The sequence below is a fragment of the Capricornis sumatraensis genome, chromosome 8, assembly GCF_032405125.1.
Source record: "Capricornis sumatraensis isolate serow.1 chromosome 8, serow.2, whole genome shotgun sequence".
Classification (NCBI taxonomy): domain Eukaryota; kingdom Metazoa; phylum Chordata; class Mammalia; order Artiodactyla; family Bovidae; genus Capricornis; species Capricornis sumatraensis.
The window spans coordinates 94,388,721-94,414,409 of NC_091076.1; the positions used below are offsets into that span (position 1 = coordinate 94,388,721).

A 25,689-nucleotide genomic window follows, 5' to 3' on the forward strand; every position below is an offset into this window, starting at 1 on the left:
AATGAGCACTATTTAACTCCTGAAATAACAGTTTATTATTTTGGTTACTACAAAAGTGACTAAAAAAACTTCATTTTTCATTTTTAAGCAAAATAAATAATTTGAACTTTACTTATAATCTTAAAGAACTGAAAATAAATATTTTAACACAGCCTGGTTTGTGACTGACAAAGAGGCATGTATAGTGATAGGCTGTTTATACTTTAAATACACATGGAAGAAATGCAGGGAAATACTAATTTTAAACAATTAATAAAGGAACTAACTTTGCCCAAGGGAGGTAGGCAAAAGGGTGGTTTTCCAAATCATTCATAAAGAGTTCCCACAACCTATGTGTTGTTGTTTGGCTGTGCCAAACAGCCTGTAGGGTGTCAGTACCCTGATGAGGGATTGAACCTGGGTTCTTGGCAGTTAAAGTGCAGAGGTCCTAACCACTGAACTGCCAGGGAATTCCTCCCATGATCTATTTATTACTCTCTGTCCTTAAGACTCCAAAAATGGTGGCAATGTGGCCTTTTATTCGGTTAGGAATGAAGTTCTTAATTCTGGTTAAACTATGAAGCTGAGCTAAAAACTCAAAACCTTTTTCATCTAGATTACCTAAATTGGCCTTTACGGTTTTTCTATTTCTAAACTTAAATGTAAATTAAACTGCTATATTTTAATCCTCTGTACTAAATGTGCAAGAAAGGAGGATATAATTTTTAAATGGGAACATCAATAATAGCAAGAAATGTGTATTAGAAACAACTACCAATATGCTAAAAACACAATACCAGCAATAACACAAAAACAAAAAACCATCTCATTATTGTTTTAGCCATTCCTCAACAATTTTATTAATTAAATACCAAGTAGAAAACTTTCCCAGGAACTTCTCTCTGCTCCCTGAAGCTGTATACCATCAAAGAAACAATAACCACTTGGGAAACAGCCCCACCAATCTGTATAATGGGAGTCTGCCAAACCCCACCCATATGTATAATAGGAGTCTGCCAAAATATAGACTAAAATTCACTTCATTGGGTGGGGCTGATTCTAAGTTTTTTAATAATGGGAAATAGAATACCAAGTCTCAAGAGAAAACTATACTACAATTATGGCAGTGACTAGATGAATACTAATTCCACACTGAATTTTCTTTTAGTTGACAGCCACATTCAATTTACACCATTTAGCTCATTTTCAACAGTGACAAAAATGGCAAATCTCTTGAGTGGATTGTAAGCTTTGCTGATTGTGTATTAAAGACTCTATAAGCAAAAACCAAGTGCTACTAGGTGAACCCATGCAAACAACAAGTTGTAAAAATTCCCCAACAAAAAAAATCTATAGCTCACTACAGATGACACAATGAAGACTAGAGAGAAAAGCCATATAGTAATGCTACACCATTCAGCTCCAAGAAGCACATTATTTATAGTGCAGTCCACATATGGTCACTGCTAAATATCAAATCAGCAGTCTTATAGAGTTACAGTTTGGAACTAGTGGAGTCCACAGATCTAAACAGATATGCAACATGACAAAACCCACTTATACATATACTTCTAAATCCTTAGATATGCAAAGTAAACATCAGCAACTGGAATTTGAAAACTTACATTAATTTTTTTAAACTTGCTCAGTCAACCTGACAACTATAAAGACAGAATTTTAATCAGTCAGGTAGAACAAAGACCAAGTACTGGCTGATGGGCAGTTTCACTTCCAACTGCAACAATGACAACATATTTTAAGTGTATGGTACAGGGATTTTGCCTTTTGTACAGCTTATAATCACTCTCCCATCTGATTTCTCATCTTCTTTCTATTGTAAAGATCACAAAGAACCATATACCTTAAGTCAGATCAACCAATTTTTGGATGTATGGTGGAATCCTAGACTGGGTTATGGTTTTAAGATTTTTGGTTTTTAAACGCTTTATTTTTCGGCATGAAGTGGAGATCATAATCATAGGTGGGACCTAAAACTCTCATAAAGTAGCTACATTAAAACATAAATTTTAAAAAGTTTTTTGTAATAAGAGCAAAATGTTAATACTTCCCACCTTCTCTTTAATTCAGATAAACAAGTTATCTGGCAATTCTTTAATAATTTTCTTGGAATAGTGTTTTATTACTGACCAGAAACTTCACTGAAAGATATCTGGTTAGTTGAAATAAACCAGAGAAAATAAAAATTTATACCAAAGATAATGAACTATTTCATTAACGCTGGATTTTGATGTATTTTCAGCATTTCCGGATTGAAACTGAAATACCTGTATCATCTCAGGAACAAATCTAAGCTTCAGGAGTTTATCAAAATCATAATGTATTATCACATCTTTGTATCTCATCTCCCATCTTGCTGGTGTGCAACACATTTACCCTATTATAAAACAAAAAGACCTTAATCCTATACTCACAATAACCCTTCACACGGGCATATTCTTGGCACAAACCTGTGCAGAGACTTCCTCGGTTACCAGCTGCTGCAGATTACCTTCGTTTAAAAAAAAAAAATGACTAGACCTTTAGCTCCTGCAATGATCTGTAGACTCCCAAAGCTGCATATTTCCAGCCACTTTTGAGTTGCATGCTGTAGCAAAACAGTCAGCACCTCTCAATAGATATTGCTGCAGAGAAAGATTTTAATTCAGCAGAGACTCTCTCTGTGTGTTAGAAGCAACTGCTATTTCCCCCTAAGATAGCTCAATAGCTAAACAAGATAGCCAGCCAGCCAGACATGTAACTAATATACACTTACTTGGTGGGCATTCCTAAGGTGATAGGGCTCTTGGAGGTTACTACACTATCTATTTTTATGCCAATCATTTTAGGACTTTCTTTTAAAACTTTAAATTTACCCCCAAATGATTGGGGAACAGAAATAAAATCTCTCTCTTTTTGCCCCACTTCTATCTAACACCACGTTGGCTATGAAGCACCTTACTATTACTAAACTACCATATCACAAATAATGCATGTTTTAATGTGTTTCCAGAGTAAATTTTCATTAGAAGTACAATTTACTACTATACATCTCTGAACATATACTTATTCATAAAAAATTAAACATCCAGTCTGAGGATACTTGCTATTTTTAGTGGAGAAGATAATACTATTTAATAAATAAGGCATATATCAATTCCACTCCTACTCACTGAGATTACTCAGTCCGACTGCCTTATGACAGTGTTCTTTCTATGACATATGCTGGGAAAATTCCTGGACACTGTGAGAGGAAAAAGAGCACTAGTCCCACATGCCGAAGGAATGAACTTTCCAAAAACCTTTAAATGCATTCCTAAAAGAAGGCTTTTAAAATGTTAAATATCATTTAATTTCGTGCTTTATTAAATCTTTCTTGAGTAAAGTAATAATGAATACTAGGCCACAAATTTAGTCCAGCTAAATTTCCTGCTACTGTTAAGTCTGATTACCCACTGAATTATAGCTAGTATAATATTAATCAACCTTGTACCTTGCAGAATATGGCACCTGGGCCTTTCTTTTGACAGCTATCTATTCTTAAACTTTGACCCAAAGAAACATTTAAATGATATGGAAAAATTATTTTCCAAGTATAAAATACTGACCTAGCTAGCCCATAGATTTCACTGTAAAACTCCACCTTGTGATAATTCCCAAGACGATAGTAAAATAAGACAAAAACTTCAAAGATTTTTTAACTCATCAAAGTGGGCCTGGCATTTCATCCTTAAGTCAAAACACAAGACTGGGCTTTCAGCACAACATCAGATGTGAATTCTCCCTCTGCAGCATTATCACATGCGTCATCAATTACTGCCATGCCTAAGTCTAGCATCATGCCAGCACATTAAGACAGAAGGTACTATATGCAGTGTTCACTGGACCAGAAGAACAGAAATAAGAAGGGGAGGTGGGGAGAAAGAAACCCTAGAGAAGAAATTAAAAAAAGGCAGACCGTGCAATACAAACCAGATCATGGCTGCTTAGCTAATATGGGCCAACTGCTGTGGAAGAAAAATGTCGAACACCCCAAGTTGTGTAAATTTCTGTAAACATCTAAACACACACACAAACACACACAACACCAACCTAGTTAGGAACATAAATATATGTTGATCCTTTACTATGCTACAGCTATGAAAATAAAAGCTGAAGTTAAAATATCTGTATTCTCTAAACTGCCTTATTTTCCTGAGGGAGGAGGAGAAGCTAGTATTTCTTAAAGGGAGAAGGGGGAACATCTTGGCTGTTATAGAGACTCTCTCTCGGGTGACTTTCCATTCTAGTTAATCAATAACTCTCTGAAACCCTTATTAAATACATACACTTAAGAACAAATATTAAATACTGACAATACTGACAAATTTAGACATTTTAACAATGGACTGTGTAATCTGAAAATAACGGGCTTTTCAAAATAAAAATAATGTTCAAAAATTAAGAGTCAGGAAAATAAATCTCCTTGTTCTGTTGTGTTATATCAATATTTAAAATTAAGTCATGTGAATAGATACAATCAACTTTTGACAAAAACCAGACATCTCTTAAACCATAGAAACCAAAGTTACCACGTCTCACAAGAGTCTGGTAAATAAAAATATTAGCCCCTAACTGTTCCTAATGGAATATTTCACACATGATTATGTTGCCAGGAAAGGTGAAGTTTTTTAAAGGATCAAAATACATTTTACTCCTTAATTCAATTTACAAAAACTTCAACTAAACTTAAGCTTGTTATCTTTAACAGAGTATGGGCCCAAAATGGTATTTTTCCATCAAAATTCTAAAGTGTTTCTAGATTTTTTTCACTGATTTCCTAACATATTAAATATTAGATTACAACTCAAACTCTACTTGATTACTGCAGGGCATGCAAGAAAACAGCTCTAAACTGTACTATAAGTTAATTAATAAGTTTAACTTCATTCACATCAAGTGTCACACGAACACTACCTAACTATTTATGACCCCAAATTAAGCACTGATCTTACCGATTCTATAGGCTTGTCAAGGGATGCTTGTTCAATTTCCAAATGTCCTTCTTCATATTGATCAAAGTGATTACCCTGAAAAAACAAGATTACAGTTATTTTTCCTAAAAGCAAATGCCAAAATTATTAGTAAAACTAATCAAACTAGGGGGTTATCTTTAATTTTTCATTCTTTTTGAATAAACAACCCAAACTGTCACAAATTCAGGCTGTCTTAAATCTGTAAACACAATTTATTAGAAGTCTAGATCTAGTAATATGAACTTGTCTTCTTATGATAAACACTGAAATTGCTAACTAAAACATTAACCATCATTTGGGACAGCAACTCTTTCTTAGATTGACTATATTAGGAAGACTGCAGAATCTTAAAAACAAAGGGCTGTACTGTGTTTTACTTTTCCAAAACAATCTTGTGCTACAGCAAACAAACCCTGACAGCAGAATGCAAATAAAATCTGTATTACAACACTGTTCAATGTTGCTAGCATTGCCTTTCACTAAAACTGCTAAAATAGTCAACTTTAAATCATCAATTTCCAACTCCAAAGCTTCAAGGGGTTCAGAAACACAATCTCTTGACACAGTATCCTCAATACAGCTATTCCTCAAATGATCTGCCAAAAGACACAAGCATGCCTGTATAACACCATATTTGACCATAATCAAGGAAGCTGTCACTACAACTAGAATAAGTCAAAACATCTAGAAGGTTCTCTCTAATTCTGTTTTTTTTTCCTGCTCCATGAGAAAAGGAAGAGTTCATAATTTAGCTTTAAATCAGAATATCAATTTTTCAGTTTCCTTATTCTTACAAAGTAACAAGTATCAAATCTGGGTCTCCCACACTGCAGGCAGATTATTGTACCATCCCAAATACAGGTATTCCTCAAATGATCTTACAAAGTAGAGGGCATGAGGATTTGTGAATCCTGAATTTATTTAAGCCAAGAAGACTAAAGATTTCGGTCTAGCCTAAATTTAATTCAGGTATGGAGTAGTAGGACAACCTGGATGTTAACCTAACCAAAAATTACTTGGCTCTTTCAAAGTAAAATTTTAATTGAATGAATACAGCTTAATTATAGCAAGCTCTGACATGTAATTTGCCACACCGTATGGTAAACATTAGGTTACTTGTTTTCGTCACCAGACTGTGAAGTCCTTAAGGACAAGAATGGGGTCTTGTAGGGACGAAAAAGTTCTGGAACTAGACAGTGGTAATAATGGTTGTATAACACTGGTAACGTATTTAACGCCACTGGACTATGCACTTTAATTAAAATGAAAAATGTTATGTTATTTGTTTTTACCAGGTTAAAGATAATAAAACTGTATGGTAGAGTCTATCTAAAAGAAGAAAGGAGTAATAGGATAGGAGTGGGGTTTCCAAAGATAAAAGCTCATCTTAAAAACGGAACAGGATTTAAGAGCAGAGGGGCTCAGACAGTAAAAGGATCTGCCTCAATGCAGGAGACCTGGTTTCGACTCCTGGATTGGAAAGATCCCCTGGAGAAGGGAATGGTAACCCACTCCATTATTCGTGACTGGAGAATCCCATGGATAGAGGAGCCTGGCAGGCTACATACAGTCCATGGGCTCACAAAGAGTCAGACATGACTAAGCAACTAACACTACAACTCTCCCTTCCCGGAATGATGAAAAAACAACCATCAACAAATAATATAAAAAAATAGCCATTAATCCTGAAAGTCTGTCTTAATCTCCAATATTTCATCCAATGATCTCTTTAAAGTAACACCTGCCTCTTGGCATTTAACTTCTATTCTAGCATTCAAAAGTTTCATCGTTGGGGTTTCCCTGGTGGTTCAGTGGTAAAAAATCCACCTGCCAATGCAGAAGACATGGTCTGATCCCTGATCTGGGAAGATCTCACATGCTGCAGAGCAACTAAGCCTAGGAAACACAGCTACTGAGCCCATGTCCCACAGCTACTAAAGCCCACACACAGAAACTAGAGAAAACCTTGCGCAGCAACAAAGACCCAGCACAGCCAAAATTAAATAAATAACTTTATTTTTTAAGTTTAGCAGTTACTTAAAAGTTGTTAACTGCAAAGTACATCTAAACTCTTAAATAATAAATATCCAGATAAATTAGATTAACCCAAATCTCACAGTATAGGACACCAAAGTGAAAGTGATAGTCACTCAGTCGTGCCCAACTCTTTGCAACCCCATGGACTATACAGTCCATGGAATTCTCCAGGCCAGAATACTGGAGTGGATAGCCCTTCCCTTCTTCAGGTGATGTTCCCAACCCAGGGATCAAACCCAGGTCTCCCACATTGCAGGCAGATTCTTTACCAGCTTAGCCACAAGGCAAGCCCATAGGACACCAATGTCCGGCCAAATTTCATAATTCTCTTTTACTCTATCAGTCAGTTCAGTCACTCAGCTGTGTCCGACTCTTTGCGACCCCATAGACTGCAGCACACCAGGCCTCCCTGTCCATCACCAACTCCTGGAGTTTACTCAAACTCATGTTCATCGAGACAGTTCTTTTACTCTATAGCTTGATATAATTTAATTATAAAAGAATAATTTCAAACTACCAACAATAATTGGCTACTATTTTTTAAAGCAGCTAAACCTTTATTTAACTTAGGACAATCGATTAATTGATCTTCAACAAAGGTTCAAAAACAATTAGAGAAGTATTTTCAATACATGGTGCTAGAACTAGGTACTCATATGCAAAAAAGTCTAATCCACACTGCACACCATGATAAAAATATAACTCAAAAAATGTATCACAGACCTAAAAGCAGACCTTGGGTGAGACAAGGATTTAAGATACAACCCCAAAGCACAACTTATGAAAGAAAAAATTGAAAAATTGAATTGAGAGAAAATATTCACAAATCTTAGAAGATCTGTATCCAAAATATATAAAGAAGTCACAAAACACAATATTAAGAAAACCTAGTTCTAAAGCAGGCAAAAGTTTGCTGGTAGGAATGTAAAATGGTACAGCCACTTAAGAAAATAGTTTGGCAGTTTCTTATAAACTTATACACACATTTATCCAAATAACCCATCAATATTGTCACTAGGTATTCACACAAGTAAAACGAAAAACTTATGTTCACACAAAACCTGCCTGTGAATGTTTGGAAATTACTCAAATGTCCCTCAACTGGGAAAGAAATGTAAAAACTATAGTACACCCATACATGGACAAATATTCAGCAATAAAAGGAACAAACTACTCATATAAGCAACATGTGTATGAATTTCAAACACATTATGCTAATTAAAAGAAGTCATGCTGAAGAAGTTACCTGATTCTATTTATACAGCATTCTGAAAAAAAGCAAAACTAGAGGAAAACACCAACTAGTGGTTTTTTCAGCCCCCTGAAAACTGGTTGATTCTAGAAGTTAACTCAGAAACCTGTTTGAGAGACAAGAGATGAGACAGAGGCCATTTTTAACTGCACATGTTTTTTTCTTTTGAATTTTATACTTAACTAACCCAATACTCAAATATCCTAATAGAAATGACAATTACTTTGTGTTTTATCTCTGAATATTTAAAATGAAAGCTGTATGTATTTTTGAATCAACATCACTTTAAAATAAATTTAAAAATATTTCCCCAGAAATCTTAAATGGTGTTGATTCAAAAATACACAGTTATGTATTATGCTGTGTTACTTTGGGAGTTTTTCCCCGGAAGTAAAAGGTACTAGGGGGGAACACTGAGAGAAGAATATCACATTTTCCATAGCTATTACATATTTAAAATGCAGATGATACTGTAGCATTTCTCTTTTGTTTTAACAAGTAGAGATCAATGCCCAAAAAGGAAGAGTTTAATTCTATTTTACTAATGCAACAATTAGGGAGTCATTTAAAAGTTTTAAAACTACGTGGAAGTATGTTAACTTGAAGTTAAATGGAAGGGAAAAACTCAGAAAGATTGTGTGAGACCATGTGGAGAAAAATTAAACAAGCAATGTTATATAAATGTGAAAGGAGCCGGTAAGTATTTCTGGGGGGAAAAAAACAACAACTAACCAATATCTAAAGTTTAGTTTTTTAAGTATCTGCTGACTTTAGTGATGGCACTTGAATTTAAACAGCTTGAAAGGAAATATCCTACAAATTATCATAACTAACTTAGAGAATTGAGAGAGATCACTTCTCAATATTTTAAGTATCTGATTTGCCATAATAAACCAAACAATTAGCGTCCTGTTTTTATTACTATCTTGCTATTTGGCCTCATACAAATCATGTTTTAGTTTTCATCCATTCTGTACTCATTTACAAAATGAACTAGACACTCATGTCATTTCTTGGCCTAAAATGCTATGAATTTGCAGATTTAAAGTGAATTAAAAGTATCCTACAGGGGAAAAAAAAACCTGACATTTAAAATTTGCCACTACAAAAACCTATTTACTATCAAAAGTAAACTGTTAATCAAAAAGCTAATAATCCCTAGTGGTGAAGCATAAAACATTTTTCATCTACGCCAAAATAAACATAATGACATGAAAATCAAGTAAAAGCAAGCAATAAATACCCTGAGTTTGCTGCTGACTTTTCAGATACAATACCAAAAAGCACAGGACTTCCCAGGTGGCACTATGGTAAGGAGCCCGCCTGCCAATGCAGGAGAGCCAGGTTTGAGCCCTGGGTCAGGAAGAGTCTCTGGAGGAGGAAATGGCAACCCACTCTAGTATTCTCGCCTGGAGAATCAATCCCATAGACAGAGGAGCCTGGAATGCTATGGTCCACAGGGTCACAAAGAGTAGACACGACTGAAGTGACTTAGCGCAGCAGAGCACACAGAAGGCATGATGCATAAAAAAATAACTGCTAAGGACTTTATTAAAATGTAAAACGTCTGCTCTGTGAAAGTCACTGTCAAGAGAATAAGAGGACAAGCCACGAATCAGGAGAAAATATTGCAAAAAAGCACATCGGACAAACAGCTGTTATCCAAAATATACAAAGAACTCAAACAATAAGAAAACAACTGAACTTAAAAAATGGGCAAAAGATCTAAACTGACACTTCATCAAAGAAAATATACACATAACAAATACTACAACTTATTTCATTAGAGAACTGCAAGTTACAATGAAATGCCACTACATATGAGAATGGCTAACATCCAAGACACTGACAACATCAAATGCTAGCAAGGATGTGGGAGCAACAGGAATTCTCACTCACTGCTGGTGGGAAAGCAAAATACAAAAGACCGTTTGGCAGTTTCTTACAATACTAAACATACTCTTACCATACCATCCAGCATTTGCATTCCTTGGTATTTATCCAAATGAGTTTAAAATTTACATCAAAATCTTATACATGACAGTTACAGTAGTTTTTATTCACAACTGCTACAATTTGGAAACCACCAAGATGTTGAACTCCGGAAGTTGGTGATGGACAGGGAGGCCCGGCGTGCTGCAATTCATAGGGTCGAAAACAGTCGGACACGACTGAGCAACTGAACTGAACTGAAGATGTTGAAGAGATGAACAGATTAACTGACCATGATACATCTATGCAACAAAATATTATTCAGCACTAAAAAGATGAGCTATCAAGTCACAGAAAGACACAGAGGAGTCCTGAAAACATATTACTAAGTGAGAGATGCCAATCTGAAAAGAAAACATATTTTGACTCCAAGTAAGTAACACTCTGGAAGAAGCAATACAATGGAAACAGTTACAGGTACACACACATACAGTGTGTGGCTATCAGGGGCTTAAAGGGAAAAAAGGGATAAACAGCTGGAACACAGATTTTTAGGACAGTGAAACTGTAATGGTGGATACATGTCATTATACTACGTATGTCAAAACTATAGAACTACATCAAGAGTAAAGCCTAAGATATACTAGGACCTTGGGTGATAATTAGGTGTCAATGCTGGTTCACCTCTTGTAACAAATGTACCACTCAGGTGGGAATTGTTGATTACAGTTGATGTGAAGGAGGGAATGGATATATGGAAACTGAATGTTGAGCCTAATTTAAAACTGACTTAAAAAATAAAATCTATGTATTTTTTTAAAGTAAACAACAAAAAGTTAATAATCTGAGTAAACCCATAGTCAAAATTTCCAAGGCATTTCTTCAAAATAGTATGTTCATTTTAAAACTTGACTACAAAATTGTAAAATTGATAACAATGATTATCTCTAAGAAATGAAATAAAGTAGCACTTTCACTTTTTCCTGTTACAATGTAGCCTGAACTTTTAACAATGTCTACTTTTACATTTGTATTACTTGCTCTGTTTTAGTGGCGGTTTTTTTTTTTCTGATTTTTGCTTTTTAATTGCTTTATTAACTTTACATTTTTCTATGCAAATAGGTGAAACTACACTGTTGACAGAAACTTCGCTTGGGTACCAAGGCAATGTCCAATTAGAAGCTGGTAACATCTGACACATGGAAATTACAAAAGGTTTACAGTAAAGGCATATCAGGAAAATGCAAGGGAAAAGAATAACAGTATTAATCTCATGGGAAATGGCAGGAGTCAAGGCATAAGGCAAAATTCATCATGATGGTCATGATGATTAGAGACATTCATTAATACAGAAATAAATGTGCCGTACTAATGAGATGTTAATAAGGGGGAAACAGGCACAGAGTATATGAGAGGTGTGGTGTATAAAAAAACTCTGCACTACCTTAGCAAACTTTCTGTAAATCTAAAACTGTTCTAAAACAAAGGTTTATTTTTTTAAGTTTTGGGAAGGATCAATACCATTCCACACACACAGACATGTATAGCTTTCTTTAGCTTTATAAAATCCTTTAAAACCTTACCCTAATGAGCTCATGATATATTCAATACAGGATCTGGGAACCAGTTGAATTTAGGGGATTTTTTTTTTAAATCATCTCTATTTTACAAACAAGAGAACTGATACATAAACTGATACAGAGATTGTCACAAATTCACAAAGGCTTCTGATTCTTAGTCCCATACTCCTGCCACTGTATTCTACTATACAAAACTCAAAGATTAAAAAAACAATAACCTTGCCGCCATAATTCTGAAATAATATTCTCTATAGAAAGCAGGAATAGTCAAAACTTAGCGATATGTAAAACAGATAACTAATAACCTGCTGTATAGATGGATGATGTACAGCATAGGGAACTCTATTCAATACTTTGTAATGGCCTATATGGGAAAAGAATCTTAGGAAAAAAAAAAAAAAGTGGAGAGAGAGATATAGATACATAAGTGGCTCACTGTGCTGTACATTTGAAACCAACAACACTGTAAATCAACTATACTCCAATAAATTTTTTAAAATTTAGTTATAAAATACATGGAAAGACTGAGGATGTATTACAAATGAGAGAAGACAATCAAGAAACGCTAAATGTAAACAATGTGGAAACCTGGATGGGATACTGGAACAGAAAAAGGACATCAGTGGAAAAACTGGTAAAATTCAAATAAGGTCTGTGATTTAGTTAATATTATCTTACCAATGATAATTTCTTAGTCTTGATAATTATGTTATGGTTATCATACAAATATTATAGCAGAAAAACATGAGTGAGTAGCATACCAAAACCCTCTACACTATTTTGGGGACTATTCTGTAAGTCTAAAATTAGTTAAAAATAAAAACAAAAAGTAAAAACCTTTTAGTTATCATTATTATTGAAAGCATATTATGAGAAAAAAATCAAAGAGCTAAAAACTGTACTTTTGGAAAGGTAGAATGGAGACTGCTTGTATATATTAAGTAACTCTGAAAGAATCCCCATATAATTAGATTAAACAGTGGTTGTCTTTGAGAAGAAGTGATTTAACTTTTCACTCTGAATCCTTCTGTCCCTTCTGAATGTTGTACTAAAGAAGCAAAATGGAAGATGGAATATAAAGAGTGATTTCAAACTCCCAGGGCACAAACTATAGAAGCAGTAGCGGTGATGATGATAATAATATTTCTTGCCTTTCTCCCCCACAAAAATTTTTTTCAACTCATTCTGATGAATTTAATAAGATTGTTCTTTCCAAAAATAATCAGCAAGGCATCTGATTATCTGCTGGCCTCAACAGGGATTTGAAGAGAAGTAATTTTTTCTGCTTTACCCTGCTTTCAAAACCACATTTAGATCTCTGAAATCCCATTAGTGGTAGGATGACTGTATCATACAAACCAGGGCATAGAGAGGAAGAGGTTGTGGAAAACCTAATTACCCCTGGACAAGAGGTATAAACTAAACAGTCATCCTGGTGAAAATTCACAGATCCTGTGATTATTAAGCCATTCTTAAAATTTGATTTCAATGATCACTATTTTGAACAGTTATTTCATTGTCCAAATCAATTCTTCCTTTCTAAATATTACCTGCTTTTAGAGTGAAATATAGCTTTTCATTTATGCTGATCAGAAATATAAGTTCAAAAAGATCAGACATACACACAATGTGTGAAAGATTTTTTAATGCACGCCCACGTATACATACAGCCAGCTGACTTTCTTTTAACTGCCTCTTCTCTCAAAAAAGGATCAACTTGGGGTAGGTCTTAACTACAAATCAATAGAACCTGACTGACCTGCATATTACTGAAGTACACGGTAGCTTTAGTTCCTTACAGGTCAAGGATTCTGCTTCCAAGCACAGGACAAATGTGGAAATTTTCAATTACAAATTTAGCTGCAGTGATCATTTCAATATAAATAGAGACTAAGGTTGCCCTAAATTGATCCATTTAAATGAATCTTGTTATTTGCTAACCAGTGCTGATTTTGGAATCTACACGATCCCACAGGTTTTCCAGTAATTAACTATATGGTAATTAATACGGAAAATGAGAAATAAAGTAAAGTTTGGGACCATTCTTTAAGGATCACAACCAACAACCCATCATTTCAAATAGCAAAACAAAATATTTAAGACCCCGAAGAGGTGAGCCTCTTCCATCTTCTTATAGTTATTAAAATTTCATACCATTTCTAAAAAAAAATTTTTGATGAAAAGTATTACTCATAGTAAAAGTCGGCAGATCCAAAGTTTCCAATTTGAATCAAATCCATTATTAACAGGAGGATTATACAGACTGAAAATTTAAATCCTGTCTGGCTTTCCTATCTAGACTAGGTATGAGACAAGTTTAAAGTTTTATCTTTGTCAGCTTTATTGTACCACTCATGCAAATCCATCTTAGCACCTGGCTCTAGCTATTAAGCTGCCTGTTATAGATGTTCTTGTCTCGGCTCCAAATCTCTGCAATCAAAATTTATTTTTTCTACTGTATTTACCATCATCCCCTTAGAGACTGTCTAAAGTCACAAAGCGGATATATTAATTGTAGCCCTACATCACAATTCAAATAATATATTTGTTTATAATTTGGACTTTCTAAATTCAAAACATATAATGATGCTGATTTCACCTGCCATGGATTAAAAATGGTTTAGTGTATAGAGCCATACAGAATAGCTTCATATTTCACCTATGAACAAAACCCATTCTCCTCTGACAACAAATAATGAGAATTCATCTCTGTCTCCCTCTCCCTTACCCCCGCCAAGTAAACTAATTCTAGTATGGTCTCAAATCAGAAAGAAAACATCTCAGGATGAAAAACATATCCAAAAAGTAATGGATATTTGGGGAATCCCTTAGTGGTCCAGTGGTCAGGACTCTGAGCTTTCACTGCTAAGGGCCCAGGTTCAATCACTGGTCGGGGAACTAAGATCCCACAAGCTACATGGCTTGGCCATAAAAATAAAGAAATGAACATCCTGGGGGATTACTGATATCATTTTATTAGTATAATAAAAATATATTTAAACTTAGAAACACCACTGCGGTCAATTCCTCAAAAACCCAAGTTCTTCACTATTGTTTTCATCATCATACAGTCTGATTTCCAATGACTTTCAGTACATTACTATAAAGCCAAAGATGTCTGAAGTCAGACACCAGAAATCAAATCAGTCTGCTGGGGGTGGAGGTGGGAGTAGGGCTGTGTGTGTCTGCTAGGGGTGTGTGTGTGTGTGCTTACTCACTCAGTTGTGTCCAATTATGGGTGTGTATGTGTGTTTACTCACTCAGTTGTGTCCAATTATGGGTGTGGGTGTGGGTGTGCGCGCGCACTTACTCACTCAGTTGGGACCCTGGGCTGTAGCCCGCCAGGTTCCTCTGTTCATGGGCTTTTTCAGGCAAGAATACTGGAGAGAGTTGCCATTTTCCTCCTCCAGGGGATCTTCCCAATCCAGGGATTGAACTCGTGTCTCTTCTGTCTCCTGCACTGCAGGCAGATTCTTTACCCGCTGAGCCATCCATAACCTTAGGCAGATTACCAAACCACTCACTGGGCTTAGGCCTGTTTCCCCAGCTATCAAATCCAGATGATGACACTACTGTATTACTGCATAGCTTTTGAGATTCAAAGAGTTTTAAAAAAGTAATAAATTATTATTTCAAGACATTGTTGAGGCCAGTCAGTAACCCAGAAAAATAAATCCACTTACTAAATTTAACTCTATGTAATTTGGTAGGAGAGATAATTTGCTAAGCAATCTCAGTAAGTATCTAAGAATTTGAAAACACACTACACTGAGTCAAGGGTATGAGCATATCACACCCTGGTCTAAAAATACATGTACATCTGTTTGACATATCAAATTTTCTGGATAATTGGACTAGATCAAGAAAGGACTGGTTTCCAAAAACTCACTACACTGAAAAATTTGTATCTTTTAAAAACCCCACAGGAGAAACAGACCTTTTTCAGAAATGCAGGCATAATCAGGAAACTATTTCTGAGGCGTTCAAAAAGATATGGAGACAGTAGTTAAGAAGTCCTGTGGGATCCACATCAATGCTTATTATTTCTTTCACCACTCGCTGGTACGATAAATGACTAGACATGTGACAAAAATTCTGCACTAGTCCACAGAAAAACAATGTGTATATACAATATGACACACAAAAGAAAACTCACAACTAAGATTGCTATAATTAATATATACAATATAAAACAAAGTGAGATTACAAACCTCCATTCCTGAAATATCCTTCAATTGCCTTTATAGGATATCACAGAACTAACTGTTCAACTGTTAGATAATCCACAGCACAGCAGGAAGTTGATCCCCCAAGTTGGACATAATCCTCAGACTCTATGTTCTTTCCTACATACGTGCCTCTGCTGCTAAGTCGCTTCAGTCGTGTCCGACTCTGTGCGACCCCATAGACGACAACCCACCAGGCTCCCCTGTCCCCGGGATTCTCCAGGCAAGAACACTGGTGTAGGCTGCCATTTATTTCTCCAACGCATGAAAGTGAAAAGTGAGAGTGAAGTTGCTCAGTCATGCCGGACTCTTAGTGACCCCATGGACTGCAGCCCACCAGGCTCCTCCGTCCATGGGATTTTCCAGGCAAAAGAGTACTGGAGGGGGGTGCCATTGCCTTCTCCATATGTGCCTCTACTTAACCATTAATTCAAATATCTGAGCAACTTGTAGGTGCCAGACCCTGAACCAATTCTAGAAAAATGAATAAGAAAGAATCTGCATTCAAGGAGTTCTACATCCAGGGAGATGAGATAAATTATAAGCATTATAATATAATAAAATAATAAGTATCATAAAGTATACAGTAGGAGAGATAAAAACAACACAGTGGTTAAAGGCTGAGACTAGTTCAAACTACTTGAAAGCTATCTCTTTGACTCACTAGCTGTGTGAAGTGGGTAAGTTTTTCATTTGTAAAATAGAGATAAAAATAGAACCTACCTAACTGGGAGATTGTACGAGATAATAAGCATAACATAGTGCCCAACAGAGAGCACTCTGTACTGTTAGCTGCTACTATTACTAATAAAAGTGCTGTTACTGAAATATGACCAAAGAAAATAAGCAACTAACTGCCTAGGGAAGATGTCACAGACACAACTAATTGAGTCTTGAAGAATGAGTGGTAAGAATTCCAGAGAGGTAGGAGCATATGCAAAAACAAAAACAAGAAAAAGCCTAGCAGGTCCAGATAAAAACAGAAACTACAGGATGGCAAGACAATGACAGGGCAAGAAAAGAAACACATCTGTTACAATGGCACCAGATGCTTAACAGTCTCAAAAGCCAAGTTAGTGCATTTGGATTTTATTCTTGAAACAATCAGGAATGACAGGAAAAGTCGTATTTTAGGAGAGAACAAGGTTCAAATCTGAGTTTACTGTGTGGCCTCAATTTCTGTTTTCTCTTCTGTAAAGGGAAGGATACCACCACCTCGCTTGGATGGTTACTTAGATAAATATCTCCCAAATGCCTTGGCACAAACCCTGTCATTTAATACTATTCAACAAACAGTAGCTGACAGTTTCATCACTAGATTCCACAGCAGTCAACTTCTGATGCTATAATGGTCATGGATACATTTTGACACCATATTTTGACAGTATCCAGTAGAAGTACCACTCTTCTCTACCATCTACTCTTCTACTGGAATAAATGAAAAAAATAGACTGATTTTTAAAAACCTTTTCTCATCCTTTTTTATATTTTATGATGCCATGCCAACAAACAGGAACTCAATAAATGACTGGGAAATGGAATGGAATTTCTGGTAGACCTATGAACAGCAGGCAGGCAAATAAGTCATAAATGACCAATTAAGCTTATAAAGGTGAGATACTCCTGGGGGGAAAAAATTAACGATAAGCATACCAACTACTTCCAACCAGTTAGTTAACTGGTAAAAAATGCTGCCAAGTATTAAAGAGAAACAATACTTTGCATAATGTAGACAATACCAACATTCATCACCTCAAAGGGGCCAATCTATAAGTCACAGCAGCAAGAATGCTACAAAAGAAATCAGAAGATTTAAGTTCAAAACTCAGGCCTGTACTAGACAAGTTTCCTCATCTCTAATAGACTTACTACCTACTCTATTCACCGTGCTGAGTTACTGGGAGAATTAGACAAGACTGTATACAAGGGCAGTTATTAAAGTGTCATGACAGTATGCAACTACACAATATTACCATTCTAATATCCAGGTCAGACGATTTTACAACATCCTGGTGCCTCAGTTTCCTAACTTCCTTTCCTAAAATGATCCTGATGTCCATTCTACCGTAGCCATTTCACTCTCATGGTCATTACGACTTCAACTCCTCCATTATCTCTATTTCAAACACTGTGCTCTCTCGCCACAACCTTCTGTCTTTCCAACTCAATTCCTCTAGCACCTCCACTCCAAGAATCCTTCAGCCTCATCAGAACCTACGACCCACTGATTCAACGTTCTCTACCCTTAACCCTCGAAGTCCTCACTTGTCTCTCGGCCAAGCTTAAAATCACATAGTCCACTATTATAATCATTCCCTTGTATACACCTTCTATTCTACTCCTTTGCCCCCATTCACATTAATTCCGGTTAATGGAGACCGGTCATCACAGCTTTAACAGTATGCGTAGCACATCTAACAGAACTCTATCTAAATCAGTCTTCCTACCTCTATTCCCCTGCTTAACACTTTAAATAACTAGTACACACCTGCTTACAGCATTGAAATAAAACTTTTGTAGCCCTAGCTTTTCCTTTTCCCGTTCCCAATGGTTTATTCATTGTCCTTTAAAAAAAAAACAAAACCACAATCAACTCTGCTAGTTTGACCTCAACATTTTTACCCTGGCTATTTTCTCCAGCTGAATGCCTCCCTATCTTCTCCTTTGCAAGGATGCAAACCCATCTTTCAAGACCCAGTTTAAATGTTTCAGAAAGGCACACTTAATCATCCCACTTTAAGGGTTGTCTTTCTCCCTTCTGCTGCTGCTGCTGCTGCTGCTGCTGCTGCTAAGTCGCTTCAGTCGTGTCCGACTCTGTGCGACCCCATAGACGGCAGCCCACCAGGCTCCCCCGTCCCTGGGATTCTCCAGGCAAGAACACTGGAGTGGGTTGCCATTTCCTTCTCCAATGCATGAAAGTGAAAAGTGCAAGTGAAGTCGCTCAGTCGTGTCCGACCCTCGGCGACCCCATGGACTGCAGCCTTCCAGGCTCCTCTGCCCATGGGATTTTCCAAGCAAGAGTACTAGAGTGGGGTGCCATTGCCTTCTCCTCTTTCTCCCTTAGGGTTTTGCATTTATTTACTGTAATACTATTTATCTGATAATCGTATTAGTCTTGTTTATAATACGTACTGTTTTTACTTTTGGTATCTCCCCAGATATAACAATAGCTCCCTAAAAAACACCACTTCTTAATCAACTCCCCCAAAGACATAATCATACATACAATTCTTAAAACAAACACTTCAAATACTGTTTTAACAACTTTTCAAAAAATTAACATATTCTAAAAAATATTTCTGAAGTAAATATACCTTTTTGTATCTCTTGTGCAGATGAATCCCTAAAGTAGTATTAATTAGATTTTCAACTACTTCTGTCCCTTTTATACTCCATAATTTTACTCATAGGAACAAGATAAGTTATTGACACTACAGCATGTAATCCACAAGCATCAGCTTTAGTTTCTATAGTCAAGACCTAAAGTATCAAATTAATTTACTGATTTTATCAGTAGTGACTATAAAAAGGGTGAAAAATTAACCCTCTCTCTCTCATCAACTCTGGAAAAATAATATCAAATGAACCAGGAGATATGAATACTGACTTTTCCAACAATCATTATTTAAAATGTCAGATACAGAAAATGATCAATCACTTTTCTCTATAACAACTTTAAACCTGGAGAGCTATTTTGTATTCCAGTTCTAATTAACAGAGACATAAACTGAAATCCCCCCTTGAAATCAACATAATTGCTTTAGCAAGGATCACAAAAATAATTGGAAACTCATGAGACAAGAGTAATTGTAATATTACAAAGGTAAATTTCTGGTCACTTGAGTGACACAAAATACAAGATTTACCTTACTCTAACATTGTTGGTAAAAAAAAGAATTCAGGCAAATAATAGGAAACTCTGTTTGGAGCCCAAATGTTAATTTCTTACTCACTACAGCGCATACTAAAACATTATGTGCTATTAACCTGTGTACAATGCCAAAGTAACTTTAGCTATACTTTTTTTCTCAAACATTTCTAAATTAGATATAAAATACTAAGTGTATGTTAAATCTCAAAGAAATCATTTTGTATAGGCATAACAATACAGTATATTCAGCTTAGGCATATTTAATTTTTTGCACTGATTAATACAACATGTATTAAGCACATTTGGTTAGACTTCCACAGTTAAATGGACAATTCACTTTTTATAACTGGAAAATCATTACAACATCTTCTGGTATTCACTGCGATATCAAATCAATGCCTTCTTTCAGTATTTGTGGTGGTCATTTATGCCTTTAGTAACTGCCATGAGTCAACTTTCACTTAATACTAAATGGCAATGCTAATATGAAAAGAGAATGCCAGACATAAAAATATCAAGCAGTTTCAAGGAAGGAATTTTAACAGAATTCAAGAACTGGATGTCTATCTCAAGCTGGAATTCACTTTCACTAACAAAATATTAGAAACTTATTAAGTCACAAGAGCAAATATGAAACCTCTACATGGAGGGGTTCAAGATTTCATGAACTTTTTTTTTTTCCGAAAATGGTAATCTTGACCACATCAAGAAAACAAACCGTCCTTTATTCATTTTATCATGTTATCTAAATAGACTGAATTAATATGGAAATTATCCCAGCGACGAAGCAGCACAATCGAGGTAGCCAGTTATATATGCTTTTAAATTTTTTTTAAGTCACAAATGTTAGTTCTGGTTAGTTAACTTATAAATAGACCTGAGAAAATGTGATAAAAATATCTCTCACAGTACTTTAATGAGAATTTTGTGACATATACAGAATAAAAGGAAGGACTACAACAGAACACTTATTTTTCCATAACTTTATTGCCACTCAGCCTAATGATATATTTACCTAGATATCTTTCTTCTTGGTCTTCCATACCTACTTTAAAATGAAATAAGTAAGGCTGCCATCAAATGAAGCCCTATGGTCACAGTTCTTGCCAACCCCATCCTCCCTTTGAGGAAGGTTGTAATAAATGTCTTTCTCTCTGATGTTATTTCTTAATATGTCTCATGTTTTTAAATGCCTTTTGCCTTAAATATATATATACCCTGTACCCTTGAAATCACAACCAGGGAGACTTCCTTTATGTTGACCTTACTTTGGTCACTCTTAATCCCTTGAGAATACACTAACCAGTAATTGTGCATTTGCTAATAACTGTACCAATGCATGGTGAGTATATTGAAGTTTGTACAGCTTTGATTCCAGGCCTTTCCACCTATCATCATGTGTATGGGAATCGAAACAGTAATGATTTTGCGTAAGTTTCAACATCCTAAGCAAACCTGACAATGATTTTCACAGCCAGTGGTATTTTTCAGAGGATAGGAAACAGAGGTTAGAACATTTGCCAATGTGTGATCTCTGGCATGTCTGCATTAGAACGCCAACTGTGTTACACAGTCCCACATAGAAAATATACTTCTATGACCTAAATATTTTAAAACTGTAAACCTCCTGACAATGGTCCCAATTAAGAATTATCTGAAAGTCACATCCTGGTGTCACATATGAAACACAAAAAACATACTACATAAAAGTAACACAGCTTATTGCTGTATACCACTATGATTACTATATACAGAAAGTTACAGAAAGTTCTTGGGTAATCTCTACACTTTTATTGTGACCTTTAAGATAGTTGTTTTTTTCATTACTTTATCACTTACTGATCTATTACTGTAGCTCCTTTTCATTAGAAATCTCAAGCAGAATGCATTCAGAACGAGAGGAAATGAGAAACTACTTGAAATCACCAGTCCTCTGCAAGCACACAAGCTGAAGAACATTTCCTCACTAACATTCAGCTGCATCATCATTAATAGCTGCGCAACCACTAAATGCTAAGCAGTGTGTAAATATACCTCATTGCTGTACATCACAGAACAAAAAATACTTTCTTTAGTGAACTTGGAATTCAAAGTGTTGAAAATATATCTACATTTGTAAATTATACCATGCTATTTTCCACTAGTTTCTGTAACATTTCAATCTGTGAACAAATATGCCTTAATCTGGTAAATGTAGGCAGAAGTCATGTCTCATTCAGAAATTGAGGTCAGATTCTTAAAGAAGTAGTTAAAACTCTTAAAGCATTTAAAAAATAAATACATCAGCCCAAACCACGAAGATTTCCAAAGATAAAACACCACTTAAAGGGGGTATTTTTAAATAATGTCAGAACTAAGACAACAGTTAACAATATATCCTCTATGACAAAGGGTAACATCACTGTCAGAAGCCTTCCTAGAAGCCCTTGGGAGACCAACAAGAAACAGATATGGACAAAATGCAACAGAGTAGAAACTGTAATTGTATCACCTCTCTGAAAGCTCATTTATTCTTTGTGACCTATAAGTTTTTCCTCCATATTTGATGACTCAGTTACAGTTATATAAAATATACAATTGCCAGTAAAGTTATTGGTCATGAGTACAGGTTCAAAAGTCAAAAAGCACGAGTCTAAATCCTGGTTCTGCCATTACCAGCTGCGGATTCTTGGTCAAGTTATTTAACTATCTGTACCTGAGCTTCCTCATTTGAAAGTAAGAGTAACACTACGCACCTCATAGAGTTATTGGAAGATTAGGAGACAACACATGTAAAGTCCACAGAACAGTACCTGTTTGTTATTAAAATGAAGTTATCAAATGTTTTCAAACATGTCCCTGATATTAATGATTACTCTTTATATTCGTAAGTGCTTCAAGTAATATGCCAATTAGGCTCCTCTCTATATTATATAATACACCTTTGAAACTTTTAAGTGTTCACAAAATCTAATAGTGAAGCCTCCTCTGACTCATACTAAATTCAAGAGACAATCCTTAAACTCCCCAAAATTTGCACCTAATGGTAAATTGGTAAAGAGTGAAACTCTACAATTCTAAATTCCCTTGCCAAATTAAAGACAAGAAAATGATAGTCATCTAGAACTTACCAGAGAAGGTGCACAGAAAAATTTCCACTGCTAGAGATCTGTTTAAAGAAACAGGATCTATGTACTGTATCTGGAAACCTACTTTGGATTTGTTTTCAAGTGCACTCAGTAGCTTCACCTCATTTATCACTTAAAGCCTTAAAAGGCCAAGTTAATTTTGAATAACCTGACCTTGAACAATGTTTCAGATATGCTATATGCAGGAGGTTCCTAGGGCATTTTCTCTCCAATAACTTTAAATCAAATGACATCATTAATGAAAATTCAACTACATTTTCCCCTTTATTGAAACACTCAGAAAAAATAGTACTTAAAATATTTTAAAATGATTTAAAAAAATGTTAGCACAATAATTTACAGAAGTTCTAACATCCTGTAATTGTCTAATAGGTTTTCATTACTAATATCCTATTTACCCATAATGCTGGGACATCTGAATCTTAAAAACCAACATTTACCTGGCTGACACAATACAGCAGAAATTGGTTATACCAATATAGAAGCAGTAGGTAAAACATATGTAATATCTTCAAAGGCCTACCAAGCAACCAAAAGCATATGGTATATACACAACTAAAGCATGAGAAGAGAAAGTCATTTAACTTGAAAAAGGAGAAGCTTTCCTCAATTTATTCAGGTGACTGCATTCATTTTCTGTTCTCCAGTTTTCAAATCTTTTAAGGTCCTGAAAATCCTGCCTGTTCAACACTGCTGAAATCCTGTGGTTAACATTTTCCCACAATACTTATTTGTCCGTATTATCTATTTTCAATTTTAAGTGACCTTCAAACTCTCTCTGAAAAGCACTAGAAGATTTTAATTATTAACATGTCTTCTTAAAAACTACCAATAAAACCCCCACATCTTGCAGCCTACTCTTATTTTATGGTGCTCCCTAAAGAAACAAAAAATCTCACCTTTCCCAAGGATCAAATAGCTAGTAAGAAAAAAAGAAAAAAAAAAAAAAAGGCGAATAAGAACTGCTTTAAAATTCCCAGGACCTGCATTCCATCTTTAAACACCTTGAGATCCTGTACTGTGCTGCAGCTATTCAGCAGGCGCACGATCACAAGGCTTTTCAACAGCCTTAGGATCTACTACTGTTGCAAAACTTCTCTTCAGAGGTCTAGGTACTAGATTGTTACATTGTTGCCTTCACTGCTTTACCTGTTTAGTTACCAACCCAAACATCCGGCAGAATTCAAACCCTTCAACTACCTTCCTAAACCTATCTAGAGTATTCCCATGTAACTTTGAGAAAGAGCTGCAGCGGGATAATAACGAGTTCGGACGTTCATCGCTTGAACCAAACTGCTGTTGCCAGGGTCTGCGGTAGTAATGCAGGGGTTTCTTTGAGACTAAGGACGTCATTTACCCTAGAAATAGCCCATCTCTACTAAATCCCTTTTAGTCGCTGAGATTTCTGCGGTAACAATGCTCAACAGGAAGGTACTCGAAACAGCCGAAAGACGTGTTGTTCTAATTTGGCCTTAATTTTTTCCTCAATCATGCTAGCCACGGCAAGGACATTTTTCCATACAACGTTTGCAACTGAAGAAAGAAAAATGAAGCTGTTGGTAGCAGTCACCACCTGCTTGTAAAGTCCATTATCGTGATGCTTTTTACAAATCTCTCAAGGTAGCATTTGGGGCTAAGCTTACATCGACCATCCTTCTGTAACTTACTGTTTTCCAAGCCCATTTAACGACGTAATGACAACAGCAACATTTACGCTCAGGGAAATCTCAATGTTTGACTACCACGGAGGCGTCTGATAACTAAAGCCCCCCTTTTCCGGGTGAGGAAATGGAAAAATAGACAATGAAAGCGATTTGTTACAGTGAGCAAAGAGGGAGAAGGACCCCATGAAGAGACGTGCGAGCAAAATCCAGGGGTTTAGGAGCCCCAATCTCAGCAACACTCGCCCCAAAACCTCCCACCCCACCCCACCCCCCGCTTTCCCCTGGGAGCCAGCCCAGCGCCCGCACACGCTGGGCACACCCGAGGGCAGCACAGCCACCCCACCCAGCGGCCAGGCTGGGGCTCCCAAACCCGCAGACCAAACAGGACAAGGCCGCAAACCCAGCGGTCCGTAAGATACAGAGTGAGAGAAGATGCGGCCTCGCCTCAAACCCGGAGGCCCCCAGAGGAATCGCAGGCGGGAGAAAAGGGACCAGGTTCGGAAGCCACAGCAGAGCCCCGAGCGAAAGAAAACTGGGAGTGGGGGATGAGGAGGTTCTGGTTCGGCCAGCGCCTTCCCCGGACCTCGGCGACGCCCGTGTTTACCTGAAAGTCTCGGTCCTCGTTGAAGCGGGAGAAGCGGTCCGCCATTTTGCCGCCTTCACTCCTCTCAGGACGACACTCCGGTTCGCTCCTTCCCTCCCGCGACACCCGCCCCCTCGCTCTCCTTCTGTGTTCCCCGCCTCCTCCCACGCCCACCCGCGCGCGCAGGCGAGGGAGGGAGGAAGCGAGAATGCGTATCCCGACCTGAGCCCCGACGGCGCAGGCGCCTTTCTAACCTGGAGGCGGAACCTTCCCTCGCCCCTCGGCTTCGCGCGCGACCCAAAGCGACCCCGGCGCCGCGCGTGCGTACTCGCGCTAGAGGGCCGCAAGCGCTTCCGGAGAGAAAGGTCACGAGGGGACGCTGAGCGCCTGGATCCGGATGTTTTCCTTCAGTTCGCTTCTGTTAG

At 36.7% G+C, this 25,689-nt stretch overlaps 1 protein-coding gene across 3 annotated transcripts in view; it reads right to left on the reverse strand.

Moving 5' to 3' along the window:
- The window catches only part of GPATCH8 (G-patch domain containing 8), a 92,641-nt gene extending 67,289 nt beyond the window's left edge, over window positions 1-25,352 (reverse strand). For 2 of the 3 annotated variants that reach the window (XM_068976265.1, XM_068976264.1), the window contains exons 1-2: window positions 25,286-25,352; window positions 4,971-5,045 (exon numbers count right to left, since the gene is read on the reverse strand). In XM_068976265.1, the coding sequence (XP_068832366.1) occupies window positions 4,971-5,045; window positions 25,286-25,330 (120 nt within the window). In that variant the 5' untranslated portion in view covers window positions 25,331-25,352. The remainder of the gene's footprint in view (window positions 1-4,970; window positions 5,046-25,285) is intronic. The other variant, XM_068976266.1, reaches the window with a different exon arrangement.
- Window positions 25,353-25,689: the final 337 nt, after the last annotated feature.